The sequence below is a fragment of the Nanorana parkeri genome, unplaced genomic scaffold (genome assembly GCF_000935625.1).
Source record: "Nanorana parkeri isolate BGI_ZX_2015 unplaced genomic scaffold, ASM93562v1 scaffold207, whole genome shotgun sequence".
In the NCBI taxonomy this organism is placed as follows: domain Eukaryota; kingdom Metazoa; phylum Chordata; class Amphibia; order Anura; family Dicroglossidae; genus Nanorana; species Nanorana parkeri.
The window spans coordinates 1,460,384-1,479,213 of NW_017306475.1; the positions used below are offsets into that span (position 1 = coordinate 1,460,384).

Sequence of the window (18,830 nt, forward strand, 5' to 3'; positions counted from 1 at the left end):
TCTTCCTCAAACCACCCCACAATTGCCTGAATTGTGGGGTGCTTCTCCCTGCAGAGTCCTGTATATTTTTGAATTTGACTTTGCTCCACCTGCACATTTGTGACATTCATTCACAGATCCATTCACAGAATCTGTGAATTTAGATAGTACAAGTTCCGTCTGACACCACGGCAGAAGGACTAGTAGATCTCAGTGGTGCACAAGTGCAGTGATGTTACCGTAGTCCATTGACCTCTTCCTCCAGCCTCATAACTGAAGGTATGTACCTCCGTATGGACTTGGGGCTGGAAGAAGAGTATGCAGGAGCCTGTGCATATAACCCCTAATCCAGTGATCGTGGTTGAAATGTTATACAGGCTGCAGTGCAAAACATTATTAAATCCAAGTTTTTTTTTTCTTTTTGCAATATGCGTGCATTTATTTATTTTCAAGAAGTAGAATATACATGAGCATAATGTATAAGCATACTGTTTTTGAAAAACAGCATATCTTAAAAAATTCCGTCCTGAGAGAAATATCTGCCATTACTGATTTGTTATATTGAAGGGGTTCAGGGTCACAACAGGTACACAGGTGTCAAACAAGTCCTGTTAATTGATCAGCATAAACAAATCTTCAACATAAAGGCTTTTACCAAACGTGAAAACAGAACATAAATAGCTACTGTTCAGTACAGGAATAAGTTCTACCCGAACAGGGCTCACCGACAAGAAAGAGTTCAGATCGGCTGCGTCTTCCACACTGCATGGCTCCAGACCTCCAGAACACACAGCGCTCCTATGGTGACAGTCACTCGCTGTTATTCCTGCATGGACAAGCTTAGGCACACAACTGCAGGGTTGTCCTTCTTATATGCTGCCTCTGTAGCAGTGGCCAACACACTAGCCATAGGGTGTCCACTTAGTTCACTGCTCTACATGCTTGCACACAATGGATCTTCGTGATCCCAGGCTTTGATCCCTTTGACACTGGAGCAAACCTACTGGATTGTTTTGGGCTTGTTAGTACTCCTTTACATAATCTTCTACAAATGCTAGTTGCCAGGCTGTAATGCTGACTTTTTGGCTTCAGTGCTTTTCTAAGTCCCTGACCTGTAACAAGTATGCTTGTTTCTGGTCTATGACTGCTATATGTCTATGCTATAGAAACCACAGACAGCAGGCACCAGGCATTTTCAGAAGGCTGTCTGAAATGGCAGCACCCATATTTCTTGGCAATGGGTTTAACTTCAGCTGTCAGACAATAGAAAATAAAAATTCCAGCCAGTTGGGAAACAATGGATGCCGCCATAGTATCCGTGCAGACTTGCATGTAGCACACATGGCTGCTGTGGTCCTCCTTCTGAAGCTAAAGTGGATGTTTCACAGCTACTATTTTGGGATTGTTAGAGAGTGTGTTAATAGAGGGAGCAGTAAGGAGCTTACAATAGTCTCTAGCAGAGGTACTGTTAGGTCACATGCACAAGGGAATACAAATCCATGTTTCCAGATGTGTCTGGAGCTCATTTCTTAACACACCTGGAAGCATTTAATGCTTTTCTATGGCTAAATGCTCACCTAGATGTTCAGAAGCGCCAATGTGCATTCAGTCTAGCTGTGTTTACACAAACAAGAATTTTCTGCATCCTGGGACTGTTTAGCCTGTTTTTACGCAGCTAATGTACGCATGTAAACATGGCTAGACCCAGGAAAAAGTGATCTGGGATAACTTCTGCTGTGTTAACGCAGGGGGTCCCATGTGCATGAGGCCTGGCATTTTCACAAGTGTTAAATTAAGATCTCTTCCAGACAAGAGAGTACAAGGAGGGGAATTGATCAAAACTGGAGCAGAAAAAATCTGGAGCAGCTGTGCATGGTAAACAATCAGCATCTAACTTTCAAATCTTAACTGACCAAACTGAATAGAGAAGCTGATTGGTTACCATGCATAACTGCTCCAGATTGTGTCTGCTTCAGTTTTGATCAAGTCCCCCCATTGTTTTTAGTCAGGTGGTAAACAATGGCTTGACTGAGTTGAACATGTGTCTGTGAAGGTTATCATTCATCCAGGTCATGGTATATCTGTAAAAAATAAGTCGAGGCTGGCTGTTTTTTTCTTGAAGACGTTTCACTGGTCATCCAACCAGCTGTCTCAATTCAGAATGACTTGTACAAAAAATTATCTGGGAATAAATATGGTGAGTGTTGCTCCAATCCACATAATCTGTTTATGTGGACACCTGCCCAGAGAGGTGTTAAAACAGCATTGTATGTGGCAGACAATAGATTTCTTATAAAGAGTTGAGAAAGCTGGTTGGAGGACCAGTAAAACGTCTTCAAGAAAAATACAGCAAGTCCAGTTGACTTGACTTATTTTTTACAGATAATGTATGTGAATGTTTAAAAGCTCAGTGGCTATAAATTCCATTGCGTTAGCGCACGTTTTTGCAGCATTGTGTTCCTCTAAAAACGGACAGGAAGACAACGCACCGGTGTGAACCCATTTTTTGTTGCCATTGCATTACCATTCATTAGAAAATTGATCCCAGCGCATTTGATCTGTTATAAATAGGCCCTTATACATTAACAGTCTACAAACGTGTAAACACAATGAAATTGGTTTAGTTCACACGAGCCATGTGCTAAAATGTTCTGTTTTAGTGTGTGACTGGTGTCTGCCTGGTGGCAGCAGTGTATAGTCATATATGCATTGTATCTTCTTTTTTTTTTTTTTTTAAACCTAAACTTTTTTGGCAGTGTACAAAATCTACACTACATTAAGATCTCCACACATCAGCAAGGTTGGCTGCACTGTAGTGACCTTCGGGGCTGTCCAGTAAGTTGCAGAAAAATGCAGCATGTCTGCATTTTCCATACCACGCATCAAACTAGCATTGTGGTGTGAACAGGGCACATTAAATATAATTGTTTTCTGTGTGCCTTTGCAGTGACTGCCATTGATCTAGCATGGAAAATTACCAGTCACCTCAACTGGTGTGAACAAGCCCTTACAAACTTTAAGTTTGTTGTCCATGTCTCTGTGCCACAGTGTATAACAACTGCAGGATTAAATCTTCTATATAACCCATGCCAGAGGAAATTGAACCGGATATAGGCCAAGTTAAAGGAGAAGTGTGGCACGAGGAAACATACTCTACTCAATGCTTGGAGTCAGAGTGGGACACTGCACTTGGCCCATGCTGTTTCTAACACTGAGAGCTGATTTGATCATGTGACCGCTGATCAGTCAGCTCTCTGTCTCTGATTCCAGTGGATTGCAGTGACTATTGCAGTCACGTCTCCCTAAAGGGATTCCCACCTCCCCTCTCTGCCTCCCAAACATTGGCTGGAGCTGCAGACAGGGAAGGGGGCAGGCATATCTGGCTCTGGCTGTCAGCTGTATTTAGATGGGCAGAGCCAGCTTTCAATTAAGCAGCTGTGGTAGCTCCCAGCAATGTTTTTTTAGAATCCTTTTTGGTTGTGTCATGGCTCTGTGCTGTGAGCTGATAGAGAGCATGAGCCCACTGTTGGCTATCTTTGTGTCACAGGAGTATATTAGTAAAGGTACTCCTGTGACCCAAAAGAGAAGCATAGCCCCCAAAAAGTCTTTTTTTTTTAATGAATAAACCCATGGCTGCCCAAAAACTTTGGCGCAGTGCTCGTCAAGAGATGACTTGCCATGCATCCATTTGTTATTTTTGTGGAGTCTGTATTAGATAGCTGATATCTTGCAATAGTCCTTGTGAGCTAAAAACAGGGTTTTACATGCGACGCATATGCCTTCCAAAGTCCAGATGTTTAATAGGCAAAGTTTGGAGCTGAATGATCTGTTCCCAGTTGCCATGGATAACCTGGCATCACCACAAGGATGGAAAGAAGTGTTCTGTGCAGTGGTACATTTTAGGTTTTATTTTTTCCTTTTGGTTTTCTAAGATTTATATTTAGCTTAAGTCACATATTTAGGGTATACAATGGTCTTTATCTTTTTATTTTTAATTGAACCATTTTATTTATTTTAGTTTTGTACATCTATGGGTTTTTGCTCGATGCATTTTCATTGAAATCACTGGACATGCATCAAATCAGTGACCCACATTGAAGCATCATAACACACGTAAAGGTATCATGATGCACATCACTGTGACATTCAATACAAAGTGCATGGCAATGCATATTGAATCTGTGCGACAACACATGGCAACGTAAACGTTTTGATACACGTCCAGTGATTTCAATGGAAAACGTATTCGAGGAAAAACATAGGGGTTCCTGTGCTCATCAGCGCCATCCGGGGGCACTAGTGCAGTGAGAATAAGTAAAGGATGGACACCGGCACTCCAAGGCAAATCCAGTATGTCTATTTATTCACGTTCTTGTTGCAAGTTCAAAACACAAGATACAGTATCTTGTGTTTTGAACTTGCAACAAGCACGTGAATAAATAGACATACTGGATTTGCCTTGGAGTGCCGGTGTCCATCCTTTACTTATACTTTGACAGAAGCCACCTCTTATCTCGGAGCAGCGGTTTTGAGTGCGATGGGTACACGAACTGTATCCTAGTGCAGTGCGAATGTCACCTGGCTGGCTATACGCCAGGTGCAACTTTTATAAATAAGCCCCATCATGTAACCGGGCCGTAAAGATTGTTCTAAAACATTGAAGATGTCATGTTCCATTGATCTAATGTAAGATGGTCGTGTTGCCTATACAAGTCCCAGCACACTATACTGTTTACCGCTTCTATAGAGTTACATTTCCCAGTGGGCACATACTGATGTGTCTTCTGCCTTTTTGTAGAACTGCAAATGCCAACACACTATACTATTCTCTTGCCTTTGTAGAACTACAAGTCTCAGGGAACTCAAATTACATTTCCAAAGTCTCTGTTGGACTTCCCAGTATGACATTTTGGCATTTCTTCTGTTAATGTAAAATACCATATTTGTATGTCTCCTGCCCCTGTAGATCTAATGCTAGCATTTTTCATCTCGCACACAGCAAGGCACAATTATCATTTAAAATATTTATTAACATTAAAATATGCTTAAAGGAGAACTATGGGGTCAGTGTTTTTCCCCACAGTTCTCCTTGGGGTAACGGGAGGACACAAACTAGCGTCCTCCCGTCACCCTAAGCTCAGTATACCGCGAGCTACAGCTCGCGGTATACTGAGACGCCGCACCTGGAGCGGATCCCGACTTAGATGACGGGATCCGCCCAGCTGTGTGAGTGACAGCTGGAATGGCTTGGCCAGCTGATTTGAAAAATGTTCCGGAGGGCTTGGCAGCGAAAGGGTTAAAGCATTCATACACCTTTTAATGCATGTTAATCATTTCCCCTTGATCCTTACCTCTTCTGTGCCCACATGCATACTTTTGCTGGTTTCATTGATAAATTCATATTTTTTTATGTATCCACGTATGGAACACGCCAGAATGGCATATATAGTAAAGGTTTTTGGCAAATGTCATATTTGACGTATTATAGTAAATGACTTAACCACCATTTTATAAACTGTAAAAATAAATGTCCGCAAATGTGCTGTTAAAATGTGTGAACTGAACCATTTAGTTCACAAATTTACCCCCATCACTTGCAGGGTATTTAGCAGTCAGGAGCTCAGTATGTGCCACAATGCGAACCTGACCTTAAAGCCAACTCCAGGGAAATGACAAGGGTTAACTGCTCATGTATGCCTAGGAGACAGGAGAAAGCTGTTTTTTTTGTACCTGATCCCCACTCTCGCCAGCTCCCTCCAGGCAGTTAGACCGGTCCCTACAGCCTCTCCTCCCCTTTGCTCTGGTGGTCTAAGGACAGCTGATGTCTCCAAGTACAATGCAGGCTACATAGACCTACATTGTACGTGGTGATGCTGAGAGACAGTCCACAGCTGGAGCAGAAGAGGAGAGGGCTTGTGAGCAGGGATCAGGTAAGTAAAACAGCTTTTTTTTTCCTGCCCCCTAGGTATAAATGTGCAGTCAGCCCTTGCCATGGGCTGTGTTAGTCAGCCGATGAAGAGTTCGCGAACAGAAGCAAATTTTTGCTGAACTTCCTGTTCGCGAACAGAAGCATTCGTGAACCGAGGTACCACTGTGTTGTTCTTCTATCTGGGTATGGGGCTATACTTCTTTTCATTACTGTTTGGCTTCTAAAGTAATAGCAATGGTTGATGTGTCTGCTCTAAAAATAGAGCATAATGCCCAGTAGATGAAGATAAACCATATGTGGAAACAAATTATTCACATACCATTTTGAATTTTTATACATCAATGTGAAAAGTTCTTTCCCGTTTTTTAATGTTTTAGGCCTTGTTCACACCAAATGCAGACCAGATCTGGTCAGGTTTCTGCACACGCAGTGCAGTGGGTTGTGCCGCGTTTTAGACGCGTTTTTGATGCGTTTAGGGCGGTTTGTTTTTTTAAGTTTAACATGGGCTTTCAGGCACTTGCATGCGTTTTTGATGCGTTCCAGACCAGATCCAGAGCAGGTAAAACAGTGCTTGCCGCAGTTTTTTCATCCGGTCTGGATCCGCACGCTGCGATGTGAACTGGAGGTCAAAATACCATAGGAATACATTGGACGCAGTTTTGATCCGGTCTGCACCTGCTCTGGTCCAGATCGGCTCCGCGCTTGGTGTGAACAAGGCCTTAGACAAGTGTACGTTGTCAGTCAGTACTATAAAACAGATATAAACCCTTTGTATAAGCGGCTGATCAAATTACTTTGGCTATACACAACAGTGTGTAGTCATAGTGGTTTTATATTCAGGAACATCAGGAAGTGCTGTAACTGAGGACTGTTTCGAGGTACCATTTGTGGTAAATTCAAAGGTTGTATTGTTCAGTATGCATGTTTTCCCCCAAACCTCAGTAGTATAAAATGAACATCCTGTAAATTTACTGATAATGTCCAAATAGTGAATTCATTTTCTGTAAGTTCATATGCAATATACACAAATCTGTCTATGAAAACACTGAAAGTGTTCACGTGATGCTGTTGCTGACTTTCAAAGAGGAACTGAAAAAAAAGGCAACCAGAGGGCAAAGGACCAGTTACAAGTATTGCATGTGGTTTCCCTGCAACTGATCTCTTCCCTATTACTGATTTACCACGCCTTGTTCTACACTGTATATCTGTGTGGAGGTTGCCATCTTGATAGAGGCGGGGTTTTCTTTCTCATGTCAGACCCTCCAGCAAAGAGAGGAGCAAAGCTGATAGCTGAGTCGCCCCAAGAAAGGGGACCCTGTGAGACCATGAAATGTGGGCAGTGTAACCTATGTGACATTATGGGTTCTGTTTATAAAAGGTTTGCACTGGAGTCTTTGATGCTTCTCAGCTCCATCTAGTGGCCATAATGTGTTGTGAATCTCGTTCCTAAAGATTTTGGCTCTGCAAATTTTTTATAAATAGACCCCTATGTGTTAATAAATATTGGAATTGCTTTCTTGCAGTGCTAATGACTTCCCTCCTGCTTAGCCATTCTTCATCCCACCCCTGTGCAGCCGCCACACTGCTCAGCCATTTGCCCGGTAGGGCTTTGCCGCCATTCTGTTCAGCTATTCTTTTCCCTGCGCCGCCAACACTTAGCTGTTTAGACGAAACTCCCTGCTCCAATGCCACACTGCTTTAGTTCTTCACACACCTCCCCCGCCTGTATCGGCAGAGGCAGCGGACATCAGAGAAGACACAGACCAGCTGGACAGGTCGGAGAGGCTCGGAGACTTTGGGGGTGTGCAATAGCCAGTTTGCTATTGCAGTTTGAAATGTCCAATAACAGGCGGGCCTTTGTATCCGCCCATTGCCTTCTGTCAATCAGAGGAGGATTTTAAAACTTCGCCCACTGAATAGAGGAGCCGACCTGAGAGAGAACTTTCTCCCCCAGGGCTGCTCCTCTGCTCAGTGAGTGGGGTTTCAATAGCCAGCCTGCTATTGGCTATTGCAATTTGAAATATCCAATAGCAGTCTGGCTATTGCTCCCCGTTGCTGTCTGTCGGCTGCAGAAGCTAGCCGGCAGGTGAATGGGGCTGCAGGGAAAGGGGGGAGTGTGGGGGGCATTGCTTGAGTGTTACTATTAACTCTCAAGCAACCAGAAACTAGACATGTGCGATTCGTTTCGTTACGAATCGAAATTCGTACGAATTTTCCTGAAATTCGTAAATTCGGAAGCATCCGAAATGCGAATTGCAGTTTCTGAATTATATCCGAAATACGAAATTCCGTTAACGAATTTCGGATCCAAATTTCTTTGAAACAGGAACTAATATTACCCCTGTAAATGAGGTTGAACAACATGACAAGATTTTTTTTTAATCCGAAATACGGATCCGCTGCTGCTGAGAGTTGCATTACAATACAGGCAGGAAATACGAAATTCCGTTGATGTATTTTCGTTCCGTTACGAACATTCGTTATATTGAAGTTAAAAAGCAAAGTACATTTATATTGGAGTTGATGGTAGTTTTTTTTAATACGAAATTCGGATACGGAATCAGTTAACGGAATCGTATTTCGGATAAAAAAAACAACTACCACATCGACTCCAATATTAACAAAGGTATTTTTGCTTTTTAACTTCATCATAACGAATGTTCGTAAAGTTACGAAAATGTGCCGAAAATACGTATTTCGTACGAATCCGAATTGAGTTTCGGATACGAAATAACGGATATTCCGAAATGGAATACATTTTTTGACGGCGCACAAGTCTACCAGAAACTACAGTTATCCAGCATCTAAGGATTCCCGTGGGTGCCGGATAACTGGCAGTTTACTGTAACAAAGGTGGAGCTTGAGCCTTACAAATGCCCATAGCATGTTGAGTTAAAATGTGTAGCACACATTTTACCTCTGTACAATCAGGTAAATTGCTCTTTTGAAGGTCTCTTTCCACTTCCCACTTCACATACAGCCTGACTTTGGTGATGCTTGCTTTAGAACTGTTATTGCTGGCTGTTAAAAGCTGCACATAAATATTGATGATCTCTTGGCCATTCAAGTCATCAGTATATTATTGATGCTCATCAGCAGATATTGTATATTTTAAAGTAGGTCGTAGACGTTTACACCTTTTTCTATAGTTAGTATTTAATTCCAGCTGCTAACATCTAACTTTGCAATGGAGTATTAAAATTTATGTAATTATGTACATTATTTGATGCTTTTCATATTCACTGAGTTTGTTTTTTCAAGGGACACTGCTGGGCAAGAGAGGTTTCGTACAATCACAACGGCATATTACAGAGGAGCAATGGTGGGTACCAAAACTCAGTAACTAATATGTTTATGGGGAGCTGCATTTTAGTGCAGTAATGAGCATTACGGAGCCTATAGAAATAAATGTAAGCATATGAATACACCTACATACATGCCTAATAGTGGACTTTTGATACTTCATTGAAGAATCCCTCCCCTTGAAACTAGCCTAAGTTAAAAAAAAAATTACAGTTTCAAAATGTGCACCAATGCATGTTTGAAATGTGCATCAATACACAAAAAAAAAATTCAAAATGTGTGGCTTGTGTATTTGCAACCCCTGGACCAAAGGTAGATAGATAGATAGATAGATAGATAGATAGATAGATAGATAGATAGATAGATAGATAGATAGATAGATAGACGTACTATTTCAGCACTAATGGAGACTCACTGGAAATTACCCAAAAAGCTTCAAAGGGTAAGGCAGCAACTGGGAAACCTTTACATCAATACTAAACACGGAGACAAATAGTGCCTCTTCCTTGTGCAGTAATTCTATAATGAACATATACTCACAGACGATGGTGTGTGCATAGCCATATAAAATATGCAGTGCAATCAGTCAGAGGCATCATATGAGGGATGCAAAAGCGCTGTCCTGTGTACAGATCACCAGCCGCTGTTCCAGCCCAGTTTATTGTATTTGTTATAGTTTTCCCCTTTAAACTGAGACGCACAAGCAGTCAAAGGCATATTATATATTGGTGCTGTAGCCGATAAGAGACTTTTGAATTAAACTGCAATCCTAGTAAATCTGTTTTCTAATCTAATTTCTTTGTCTTCACTCAAATCTGTTGCTTCTTTTGTGCAATGCAAACCATGAGATTCAGAAAGCATTAACAAATCGGCATAGAATCCAAATGCATTTTATTGCTCCACTGTATTATATAATGATCCCTTTCCTGTATGGCATGCTGTGTAAATGCATTTTTTGAGGACTGTTTTTTGTTTATTTCAGGGGATTATGCTGGTATATGATATTACCAATGAAAAGTCATTTGACAATATAAAAAACTGGATACGAAATATTGAAGAGGTATGCATGAAATAAAGACCAGTTTAGTAGACTATGTTGCTGGTAAACATTTTGGGGATTGTATTTTTACCCTCTCCCTGTTATCAACATAAGGCATACGATGGAACAGGACGGATGGCTAGGTTGGTATGCTTTACATTGGCTGCATCCTCCCTTCGGCTCATGGTTGCCTCAGCGACATCTCTCCATGACCACCTCTTGCCAGAGTGTTCATCCCTTAAGGCAGGGGTGCCCATAAGGTCGATCGCGATCTACCAGTCGATCGGCTGATCACTCCAGTGTTTGTAAATAACTGGGGACACATAGTACTATGTGTCCCCAGTTATAAATGAATGAACAGGAGGTGATTTACATCACCTACTGTTCATTCATAAGTTTCTCAATGGGGAGAAGTACTCTGTACAGAGGCTCCTCCCCATTCAGAAACAGCTTGATAGTAAAATATTTTCTTAATGAATGGGAAGCCTCTGTGCATTTAGAATAGAGACTGCAGAAAAAGAGATTGAGGACTTTGTGTCCACCTTAAGGGGACAGAACAAGGAGTGCTTCTCATTGGTCAGTGCGGTCAGGTGACAAATCTGACCAATGAGTGCTCGCCATCTGCGATCGAAATCCAAAACCCATAGCACAGGGCTGTGCTGCACGACAGTACAGAGTACATATAGTACACCAGCGGAGTGGAGGGAGCGTTCGCCGAAAGATAAGTATAGTGGGGGGGGTTGATTTTGAGTAGGCAAGATTGGACAGGGTAATTCCATTTTTCAAAATTCACCTGGGAAAGTGGAATTTCCCTTTAACTACCCTATATAGTTGTGTGCTTGTATACAGCGAATAAGGAAATGCATTGTGTGTCCAATGTTGGTCACTGTATACCACAATTTGTACTTTGATGCCGACTCTTGTACTTTAGACCCATAAATGCAATTTGTGGCTTTTGACCCAAACCTCCTAAATATCGCCAGTGAACATCCACCATAGGCTGCCTCCTACATAGAGGATGGCTTGAGTAAATATTTTGTGTGCTGGGGTATTCATTGTACAACTTTAAGATTTGCTGTCCATCTTTTTGGACCTATGCTCAAGTGTTAACTTGTTAGTCACTAATAATGTGCAGGCACTCTCCAATACACAGCTTCAGGTATTAGAGCCTTCACAGGCAACAGAAAGACACCCTAGTGATGCCAGGGCCAGTACAGGGCTGTTACTGACAAAATAAATTATGAAAATTTCAGCTATGTGAGCAGCCTGAAAAGTGTTACCTGATGACCGTGTCTCTTTAATGATAGTCGTGTGCACGTTCTGTGCTTTTATTCCTACATAGTGTGCACATTTAAAAATGTTAACTGCAGTTAGACCCAAAAATGTTTTGAAAATTTTTATTTTTGGTATGTCACAGCTTATTTGGCATACATCCGGACACTGGAGTTATATTCCATAGCAAACCACACTGAATTTCCCATATAAAAGCTGTAGGCTGCGCATGCTCGTTCGCACACATCACAGGGGTATAAATTATGTGAGCATACAGTTTGATACTTTAGTACATTGGGCCGTATGTGTAAAGTTTATTTTGAATCTTGCTTATTTGGCTTTTTTATGGGATAATTATATGATTGTTGATTGTGTTTTGTTTTGTAGCATGCGTCGGCTGATGTTGAAAAAATGATTCTTGGAAACAAATGTGACGTGAATGAAAAACGGCAAGTTTCGAAGGAGAAGGGGGATAAGGTAAGAGAGCCTTGTCAAAAATCAACTTGTAAAAACGTGTGTTCAAACTAAACTTTTTATCCTTTTTCATTTTTGTTTCTGTCATGAAGCACATTCCTTTTATATGAGAAAGCACAATGTCACAGATTGAAGTGCAGCAATCAGATTTTAGTCTATAGCTCCCCTGGGAAGGTGAGACTCGGAGGCTGACTGCTAGGGGCAACCCAAACACCTGGTGGGGCAGCAAATAAAATAATATATAATTTGCAATCCCCACGCTATGGAAAATGATAAATGTACAATATCAAATAAGCACTATACCCCCCAGTGAATGAATAGAGAATAGAGCAAATAAAATAAACCTGTTGCTTTGCCCTACATAGGGAAAACACAGGTTCACTTTAAGGCCACAGCTGTTGATATTCTCTGTCATCTTCTGAATCTTATTATAGGTATTTATATAGCGCAGGCAGTTTTACATTTATATCGGTCCCTGCCCTCAAGGAGCTTACAATCTAAGGTTCCTATCTCACATGCATACATACAGGGGCGATTTAGGCAGGAGTCAATTAACCTACCAGCATGTCTTTGGAGTGTGGGAGGAAACCAGAGTACCCAGAGGAAACCCACACAAGCACAGGGAGAACATGCAAACTCTACCCCACAATAGTCCTGTTTCGGTCTTCTCTTAGAAGAAATCTGTTGCCAAATTTTTACTGGAATCCTTTAGTGGCTAGTGATCCACAAAGCTTATAAGTTCAATGGATTGAGTTTCTATATAGTAAATCAACTATATAGTCATACTGACCTTTCAGTGTTTTGCTGTTCTAAAGACTAGCTATGCCCATGATATCTAATATTATTTTTTTTTTTTAATTCAGCTGGCATCCGAGTATGGAATTAAATTTATGGAGACTAGTGCAAAGGCCAATATCAATGTGGAAAATGTAAGTACAGTGATTTTTTTTGTGATTGCACTTAACATTACCCATGCATCTGTCTTCCTTATCAATCTCTTTCTATCAGAATCTCACTGCTGCATCTTTGCTTTTTGCCCTAGTGATTTAGCAGGACAGGCAATCTCTCCAATGGGTACAGCAATAGCAACATTTTTTTTCCTTTTTTGTTAGTATTGTGTAGGTTCAAACCACTGGCTCCATTCCCCTCATTTTCTGTCCCGGTGTTACAGAAATGAAAAGTGAGAGTCTTACTGTTAAGGTCACAACTGGCAATACAAGCCTGAGACTACTAACCCTTTCTCATGCCATCTAAAATAATGAAAGCATTGGTTGAAGAGATTTCTTTGACACTGTAAAAAACCCAAGAGTAGTGAAACCTTTCCTGCACATAGAAGCTCCCATTACTGACTTTTCCTTCTGTAGATGCTAGTTTTCTGGCTATCATGCTAAACTGCTTTTGTATGCAGCACAGCTAATTGGCTCCTAATGCTGCCTCGACCTGTTTCAGTGCAGCTTTACAGAAGATTGCAAGAGACTTATACCAAGTCAAAATCAGGAGGTCACACTTTTACATTTAGAAAAATTACATTGAATCATTTATTAATATATACATTAGGGATGCACCGATACCACTTTTTTAAGGCCGAGTACGAGTACCGATACTTTTTTTCAAGTACTCGCCGATACCAATTACCGATACTTTTTCTTAAAGGTACAGGTCACATTTTTTCTAAAGCAATACAAAATCATGATTTTAATGCTACTGTAACTGTAGTTTTAGAACGCATTACCACAATGTACATACAGTAGAAACACAACGCAAGTGTTAAAAGAATATACACTTAACAGACTGCTTCCATCCAGAGCTCACTCCAGATTTCTCAAATGTAAACTGACTAGAAGATCATGCCCGCGGCCTTGCAGCTCTCTCCGGACTGGAGAATCCTTCAGCTATACTAAAAGACAGATAAACGCACCGGCACCCCGTAAAATCTTCAATAAAATGTAATGAAGAACTATATCTTGTACTCACAAAAGTGCTTCATAAAAATCACACGTTACATAAAATCCATTCCAGTGGAGACTCGTTCAGACAAATAGGCACAGATATCCCACTGTGGATTCCATACAACAAGATATAATCGCTGCCTTAAAGCGCCTCAGACATCCCCCAGCACGGCGACCCTACAGGTCTCTTATCAGTCTCTTACCGGGAAAAGGAACCGGCACATCATGACACCCGGGAGCTGCAATCAAGTCACAGAGCTCCGTTCTCCTGACATGTAATCAGCGTGGACTGGTTTGAACAAGTGCTCCAGCCTCGGAAGGGGCGACACTGGAAGCCGGCACACTTCAGATGACTAGGCTGTGACATCTGCTCCATTCTGAACTCTTCTCCCGCTGATTGGCCGATTGGATGATGACAGGCTTCCTCACCAGTCACTCCTGACTGGTGAGGAAGCCTGTCAATCATCCAATCGGCCAATCAGCGGGAGAAGAGGTCAGAATGGAGCAGATGACAGAGGAGGTTGCGGCCATCTTGCTTCATTGAAGACGCAATGGAGGTCCTGTGTGCGGCGGATTCGGGTCCCTGAAGATGGTGGACGCAGCACAGGTACTCGTTTAATGTTTTGGAGTATTTGTACGAGTACTCATGCAAATACTCGGTATCGCGGCCGATACCGATGCTTGTATCGGTATCGGTGCATCCCTAATATACATAGCCACATTAAAAATCATTTGTATCAGCTTGGGAGCTCTGCTTACATTTTTATTTGATTACATGAATTCTCCACTAGGGAGCATAGTTGGACAATTTAAGGCTTCAAGTGAGCTTTCTGTGTACTAAATATAATATTGCAGTGGTTACTTTTAACTCTTGTAATTTCAGCTATGCACAGATAAACTATATGTATTGGAAACCTGGGCATTTGTACCATAGGCTGTGTTTTTGTTGTTGCGCATGCTTCTTTTTGCACATTATGCTAACAGTGTACTACGATTAAGCGTTGGTCATCAGATAACAGAATAAATACTTCAATAAACTTAAAATCTTATCAATGTATACATTGTTTAGTAAATGGGTCTTGTTGCACTGACACATGCAGTGTTAATGTGTTCACTGTGAACTTTTAGGTCCCATGCACACTGGTCTGCAGCATAAAGCTGCGTAAACCCAAAATGAGAAACTTTGAGGACCTGCATATGGGGCATATTTTATACTGTACTCCTGTAAACCTTTGTGCTATTGTTTACATGCTTGCAATGGAAATGTACTCTATTGCAGATGCCTTCGTCCTAGCAACCAAGTATGCTGAGTGGCAGGGACCCCCTGCATCCTAGCAACCATGGATGCTAGGCAGCAGGTGTCTTTGAATATAGTGTGTAATCGGCGACTAAGGGTATTTACTACAGAGTCATTTGCATTCTGACTTGGTGAAAGTTTGTCAATTTTGAGTATAACTTTTTCTAAATTTTCTTTTTGTTGACATAACACGTGTGTGTGTGTGTACATATGTATGTGTGTGTATATGTGTGTGTGTGTATGTGTGTATATATGTGTGTGTGTGTGTATACTTTAATGAACACTCATTTTAATTATTTCATAGGCTTTCTTTACATTGGCGAGAGACATCAAAGCAAAAATGGACAAAAAGATGGTAAGTGCATTTGTTTTCCGAATCACATTTAAAGAAAGGTGCAGCTTTCACTTGTATGAATATATAATTTCTAATACAATGGTGAGTTTTGACCAGCATCTCTGTTTTAAATGGTAATACAAATCCTGCACTTGGACTGGACATAAAGGAGTCATTACCAAATGACTGCAGGATTTTAATGGTAAAAGTACTTTCTAGCTTATGCCTCTAAGCTGAGACAACTTGGTGCTGGAAGTGATGCACTTGAGCAGTATATGGTGCTAAGGATGAACTGGATGTAATGCTTGACTTATATTGCTTGTTGTTTAGGTAGCAAAAATGCACCAGTCAGCTAGAAAGATGGGTCAGTCAAGCCTTCATCTACAAGTTGCTTGAGCTTGTCTCTTTTTTGCTGCTATGCAGATCAGCATATCCTCAACAATACCTTTTTGGAGGCTATACCTGGACCCCGCCAGACTGGATGATTGTGGGGGCCTGTCTGGAATATGACCTTCGGGCACTGGGCTCTCCTTGTAGTGCTTTCCAGACCGCTCTGTGTTAGTCACAGATCGCTTTCTAGGTCCAGAACCTTAGCACAGCCCCTGGTTTGACCCAGTCTCTGAAGATACTCTGAAGTAGGCCGAATAAGTGTCTGTACCTGTACTGTAGGCACACTGCAAGGGTTAAGTGCTCATGTTTGTATAGAGGCTGGAGTAAAGCACATTGACTCACCTGATCCTCGCTCCAGCTGGCTCAGTCTGGGCTGTTAGACCGATCCCCACAACCTCTTTTACCCTGGACTCTAGGGGCCTAATGACCCTGACGTCATCATGTGTAATGCAGGTTCCATAGACCGCCATTAGACGTGAGGACACCAAGGGACATTATAAAGCTGGAGTGGAGGGGGAAAAGAGGAGAGTGCTGACCACTGGAGGAGCAAGGATAAGGTAAGTAAATCTTGGATTACATCTAGGATTACAATCCTGTGTTACTGTCATAGCGTAAATCTATTCATCTGACTCAGTGGCATGTTCAACCGCCCTGACAATTGAAATTGTGCAAATCTGTATGCAAGACTCATCACAATACAGTAGTTTCTGAGTGTGTTGGCTCCAGGATATATAGAACAGCTTTTAGTTGTTTGATCTCTGCTGACAATAGAATATGTGCAACAACCTTATTTGTTCTACAATGTATGAGGGGACCTGTTCCAAAACTTTTTTTTGCCTAGTGTTATATAATACTGTGTGGTTGATTTTACTAAAGGCAGTTCCCTAAGCAAAGTGCATGATGGTAAGTATGGTGACTCCTAGAAAGATTGTGCTCAGTCTAATGCATTTATATATTTTTTTCCAGGAGGGAAACAGTTCCCAAGGCAGTAATCAAGGCGTGAAAATAACCCCAGAACAACAGAAGAAGAGCAGTTTCTTTCGATGTGTCCTTCTGTGAGGGACCTTGCCTTAATGGAGTTCCTTGCTTCATCAAACTGGACTGTGCCTGTATTTGAATTCCTATTATCACAGACCTAGAACCTTAAAGCACCAGCTCTGCCAAACTTTGGCTACCTGAATGAGAGTGATAAGCTCTGTTTTACTTAGCAGTTCTGGAAAATGTTTGTTCTAAGTTTGTACATTTCTTCAACATATTTTCTTTTAATGAAAACCAGAGGTTTTTTTTTTTTTTTTTTTTATCATAGCTAAGCTCTAAATGTTATTGCTTTATATTTGGGTACATGCATACGATCTATATATGCACACAAATGCCGATGTGTGTTGCCTACCCACACATGCACATATGTGTATGTGTAAATGTGCACCTTCACATTGTGTTAAAAAAAAACTAGTCTTCCTTTTCATGTCTGATGGTGGATTCAAATGTTCTTTTGCTTTAATTTAAAGAGGTTTAGACCTGTAATAACTTAAAGAAATAATAAGACCTGTTTAGTTGCATCTCAAGTGTAACCCTCTTCCTAATGTAGACTGGCTTTTGTACAGGGATATGTCATATGGTTTGTCATGCTTTCTTAGCTTTCGATTTGAAATATGACCCTTTAGGTTGACTTTTATAAAAGCACCCAGAAAATAAAACGTTCACAGTCTAGGCTCTTACCTGAAAGTTCCAGGCAGGCAGTGTAAAAGCCATTGCTACTGAGGGGGTCAAAACCTTTTTCCAACTCCATATAATGTGACTGGGACACTTACTTCCCCAGATTTCATGTCTTAAAGTTGTAAAAAGAGTACTAACAGATGTTTAAAGTTTACAGAGTTGATTTACATTATGGCATCAATTTCACAATCTGACATTATGTGCATTGTTTATTTGTAGTATGACCAAATAACCAAGAAAAAAATGTTCAGGGCGCTTAAAATAGCTGCAGGCCCTTTCCTAGCAATATCTCTTTTGGGCATGACACACAAAGAAGGCTGCAAGGAATAGATATCCTCCAGTATAGTATATTTCCACCTTTTCTGATACATTTAGTATTGAAAGGAGACAGGGCAGTAAAACAAGTGGCTTTGCAAATTATATGCATTACATATCATGTTCACTAATGCTTATGCAGGCAGCTGAGGTATCTTTTGTGGAATTTCGCATTTCCATGAGAGCTTTAAAGACAACCGTAACATTCACTTCAGTTTTGTGGCATTTTACAGTAAATTAAAACATTTTCCTCTGGGGACAACGTATACGTCAGAAGCCTTTCTAGCATAAGCAGACAAGTAATAGATACAGTTGCCAGTGGTGGTTATTTCATTGCTGCTTCCATATCACTGTAGTCATAGAGGTAGGTAGAAACTTCAATGCAAAGCTAAACTGTATATGCATTTCCAGGGAAAAAGAAAGTATATTAACTTTGTACATTTTTAAAATGTTTTTTTTAGTTTTGGATAAATCAGGGAATGATTTAGAACTCCTGAAGGGTTTTTACTACTGCTACCCGGGGGCTTAATTAGACGTACCCTCACTTCCTGTATCTCTAACAACGGTTTAATCAGACAGGCAGTAAGGGAAAATGTGCAACAGAGACAAAAAACAACAACAATGCAACAGGTTCTTCTACTCTACTCAAGAAATCATTTTTATTTCTGCCTGTGCTGCTGTTGGAGAGTTCCTCTCACCTGTCTGGTAAGAACAGCAGGACAGGACGTGTGAGGATATCTCTCAAATGTTGAGTCCCGGATAGCAGTAAAAACCGGACAGGGGTTTTAACTCTATCCCCATTCTACCCCGAACTAAGAAAAAAAACATTTAGG

General features: G+C 41.1%; 1 protein-coding gene across 2 annotated transcripts in view; it reads left to right on the forward strand.

The window, feature by feature from the left end:
* The window catches only part of RAB8A (RAB8A, member RAS oncogene family), a 36,234-nt gene extending 19,004 nt beyond the window's left edge, over positions 1 to 17,230 (forward strand). Inside the window, exons 3-8 of one of the 2 annotated variants that reach the window (XM_018555664.1) lie at positions 9,170 to 9,230; positions 10,194 to 10,271; positions 11,910 to 11,999; positions 12,860 to 12,925; positions 15,547 to 15,597; positions 16,936 to 17,230. In XM_018555664.1, coding sequence (XP_018411166.1) covers positions 9,170 to 9,230; positions 10,194 to 10,271; positions 11,910 to 11,999; positions 12,860 to 12,925; positions 15,547 to 15,597; positions 16,936 to 17,025 — 436 coding nt within the window. In that variant the 3' untranslated portion in view covers positions 17,026 to 17,230. Of the gene's footprint in view, positions 1 to 9,169; positions 9,231 to 10,193; positions 10,272 to 11,909; positions 12,000 to 12,859; positions 12,926 to 15,546; positions 15,598 to 16,932 lie in introns of both variants that reach the window. The other variant, XM_018555663.1, reaches the window with a different exon arrangement.
* The last annotated feature ends 1,600 nt before the right edge of the window (positions 17,231 to 18,830 follow it).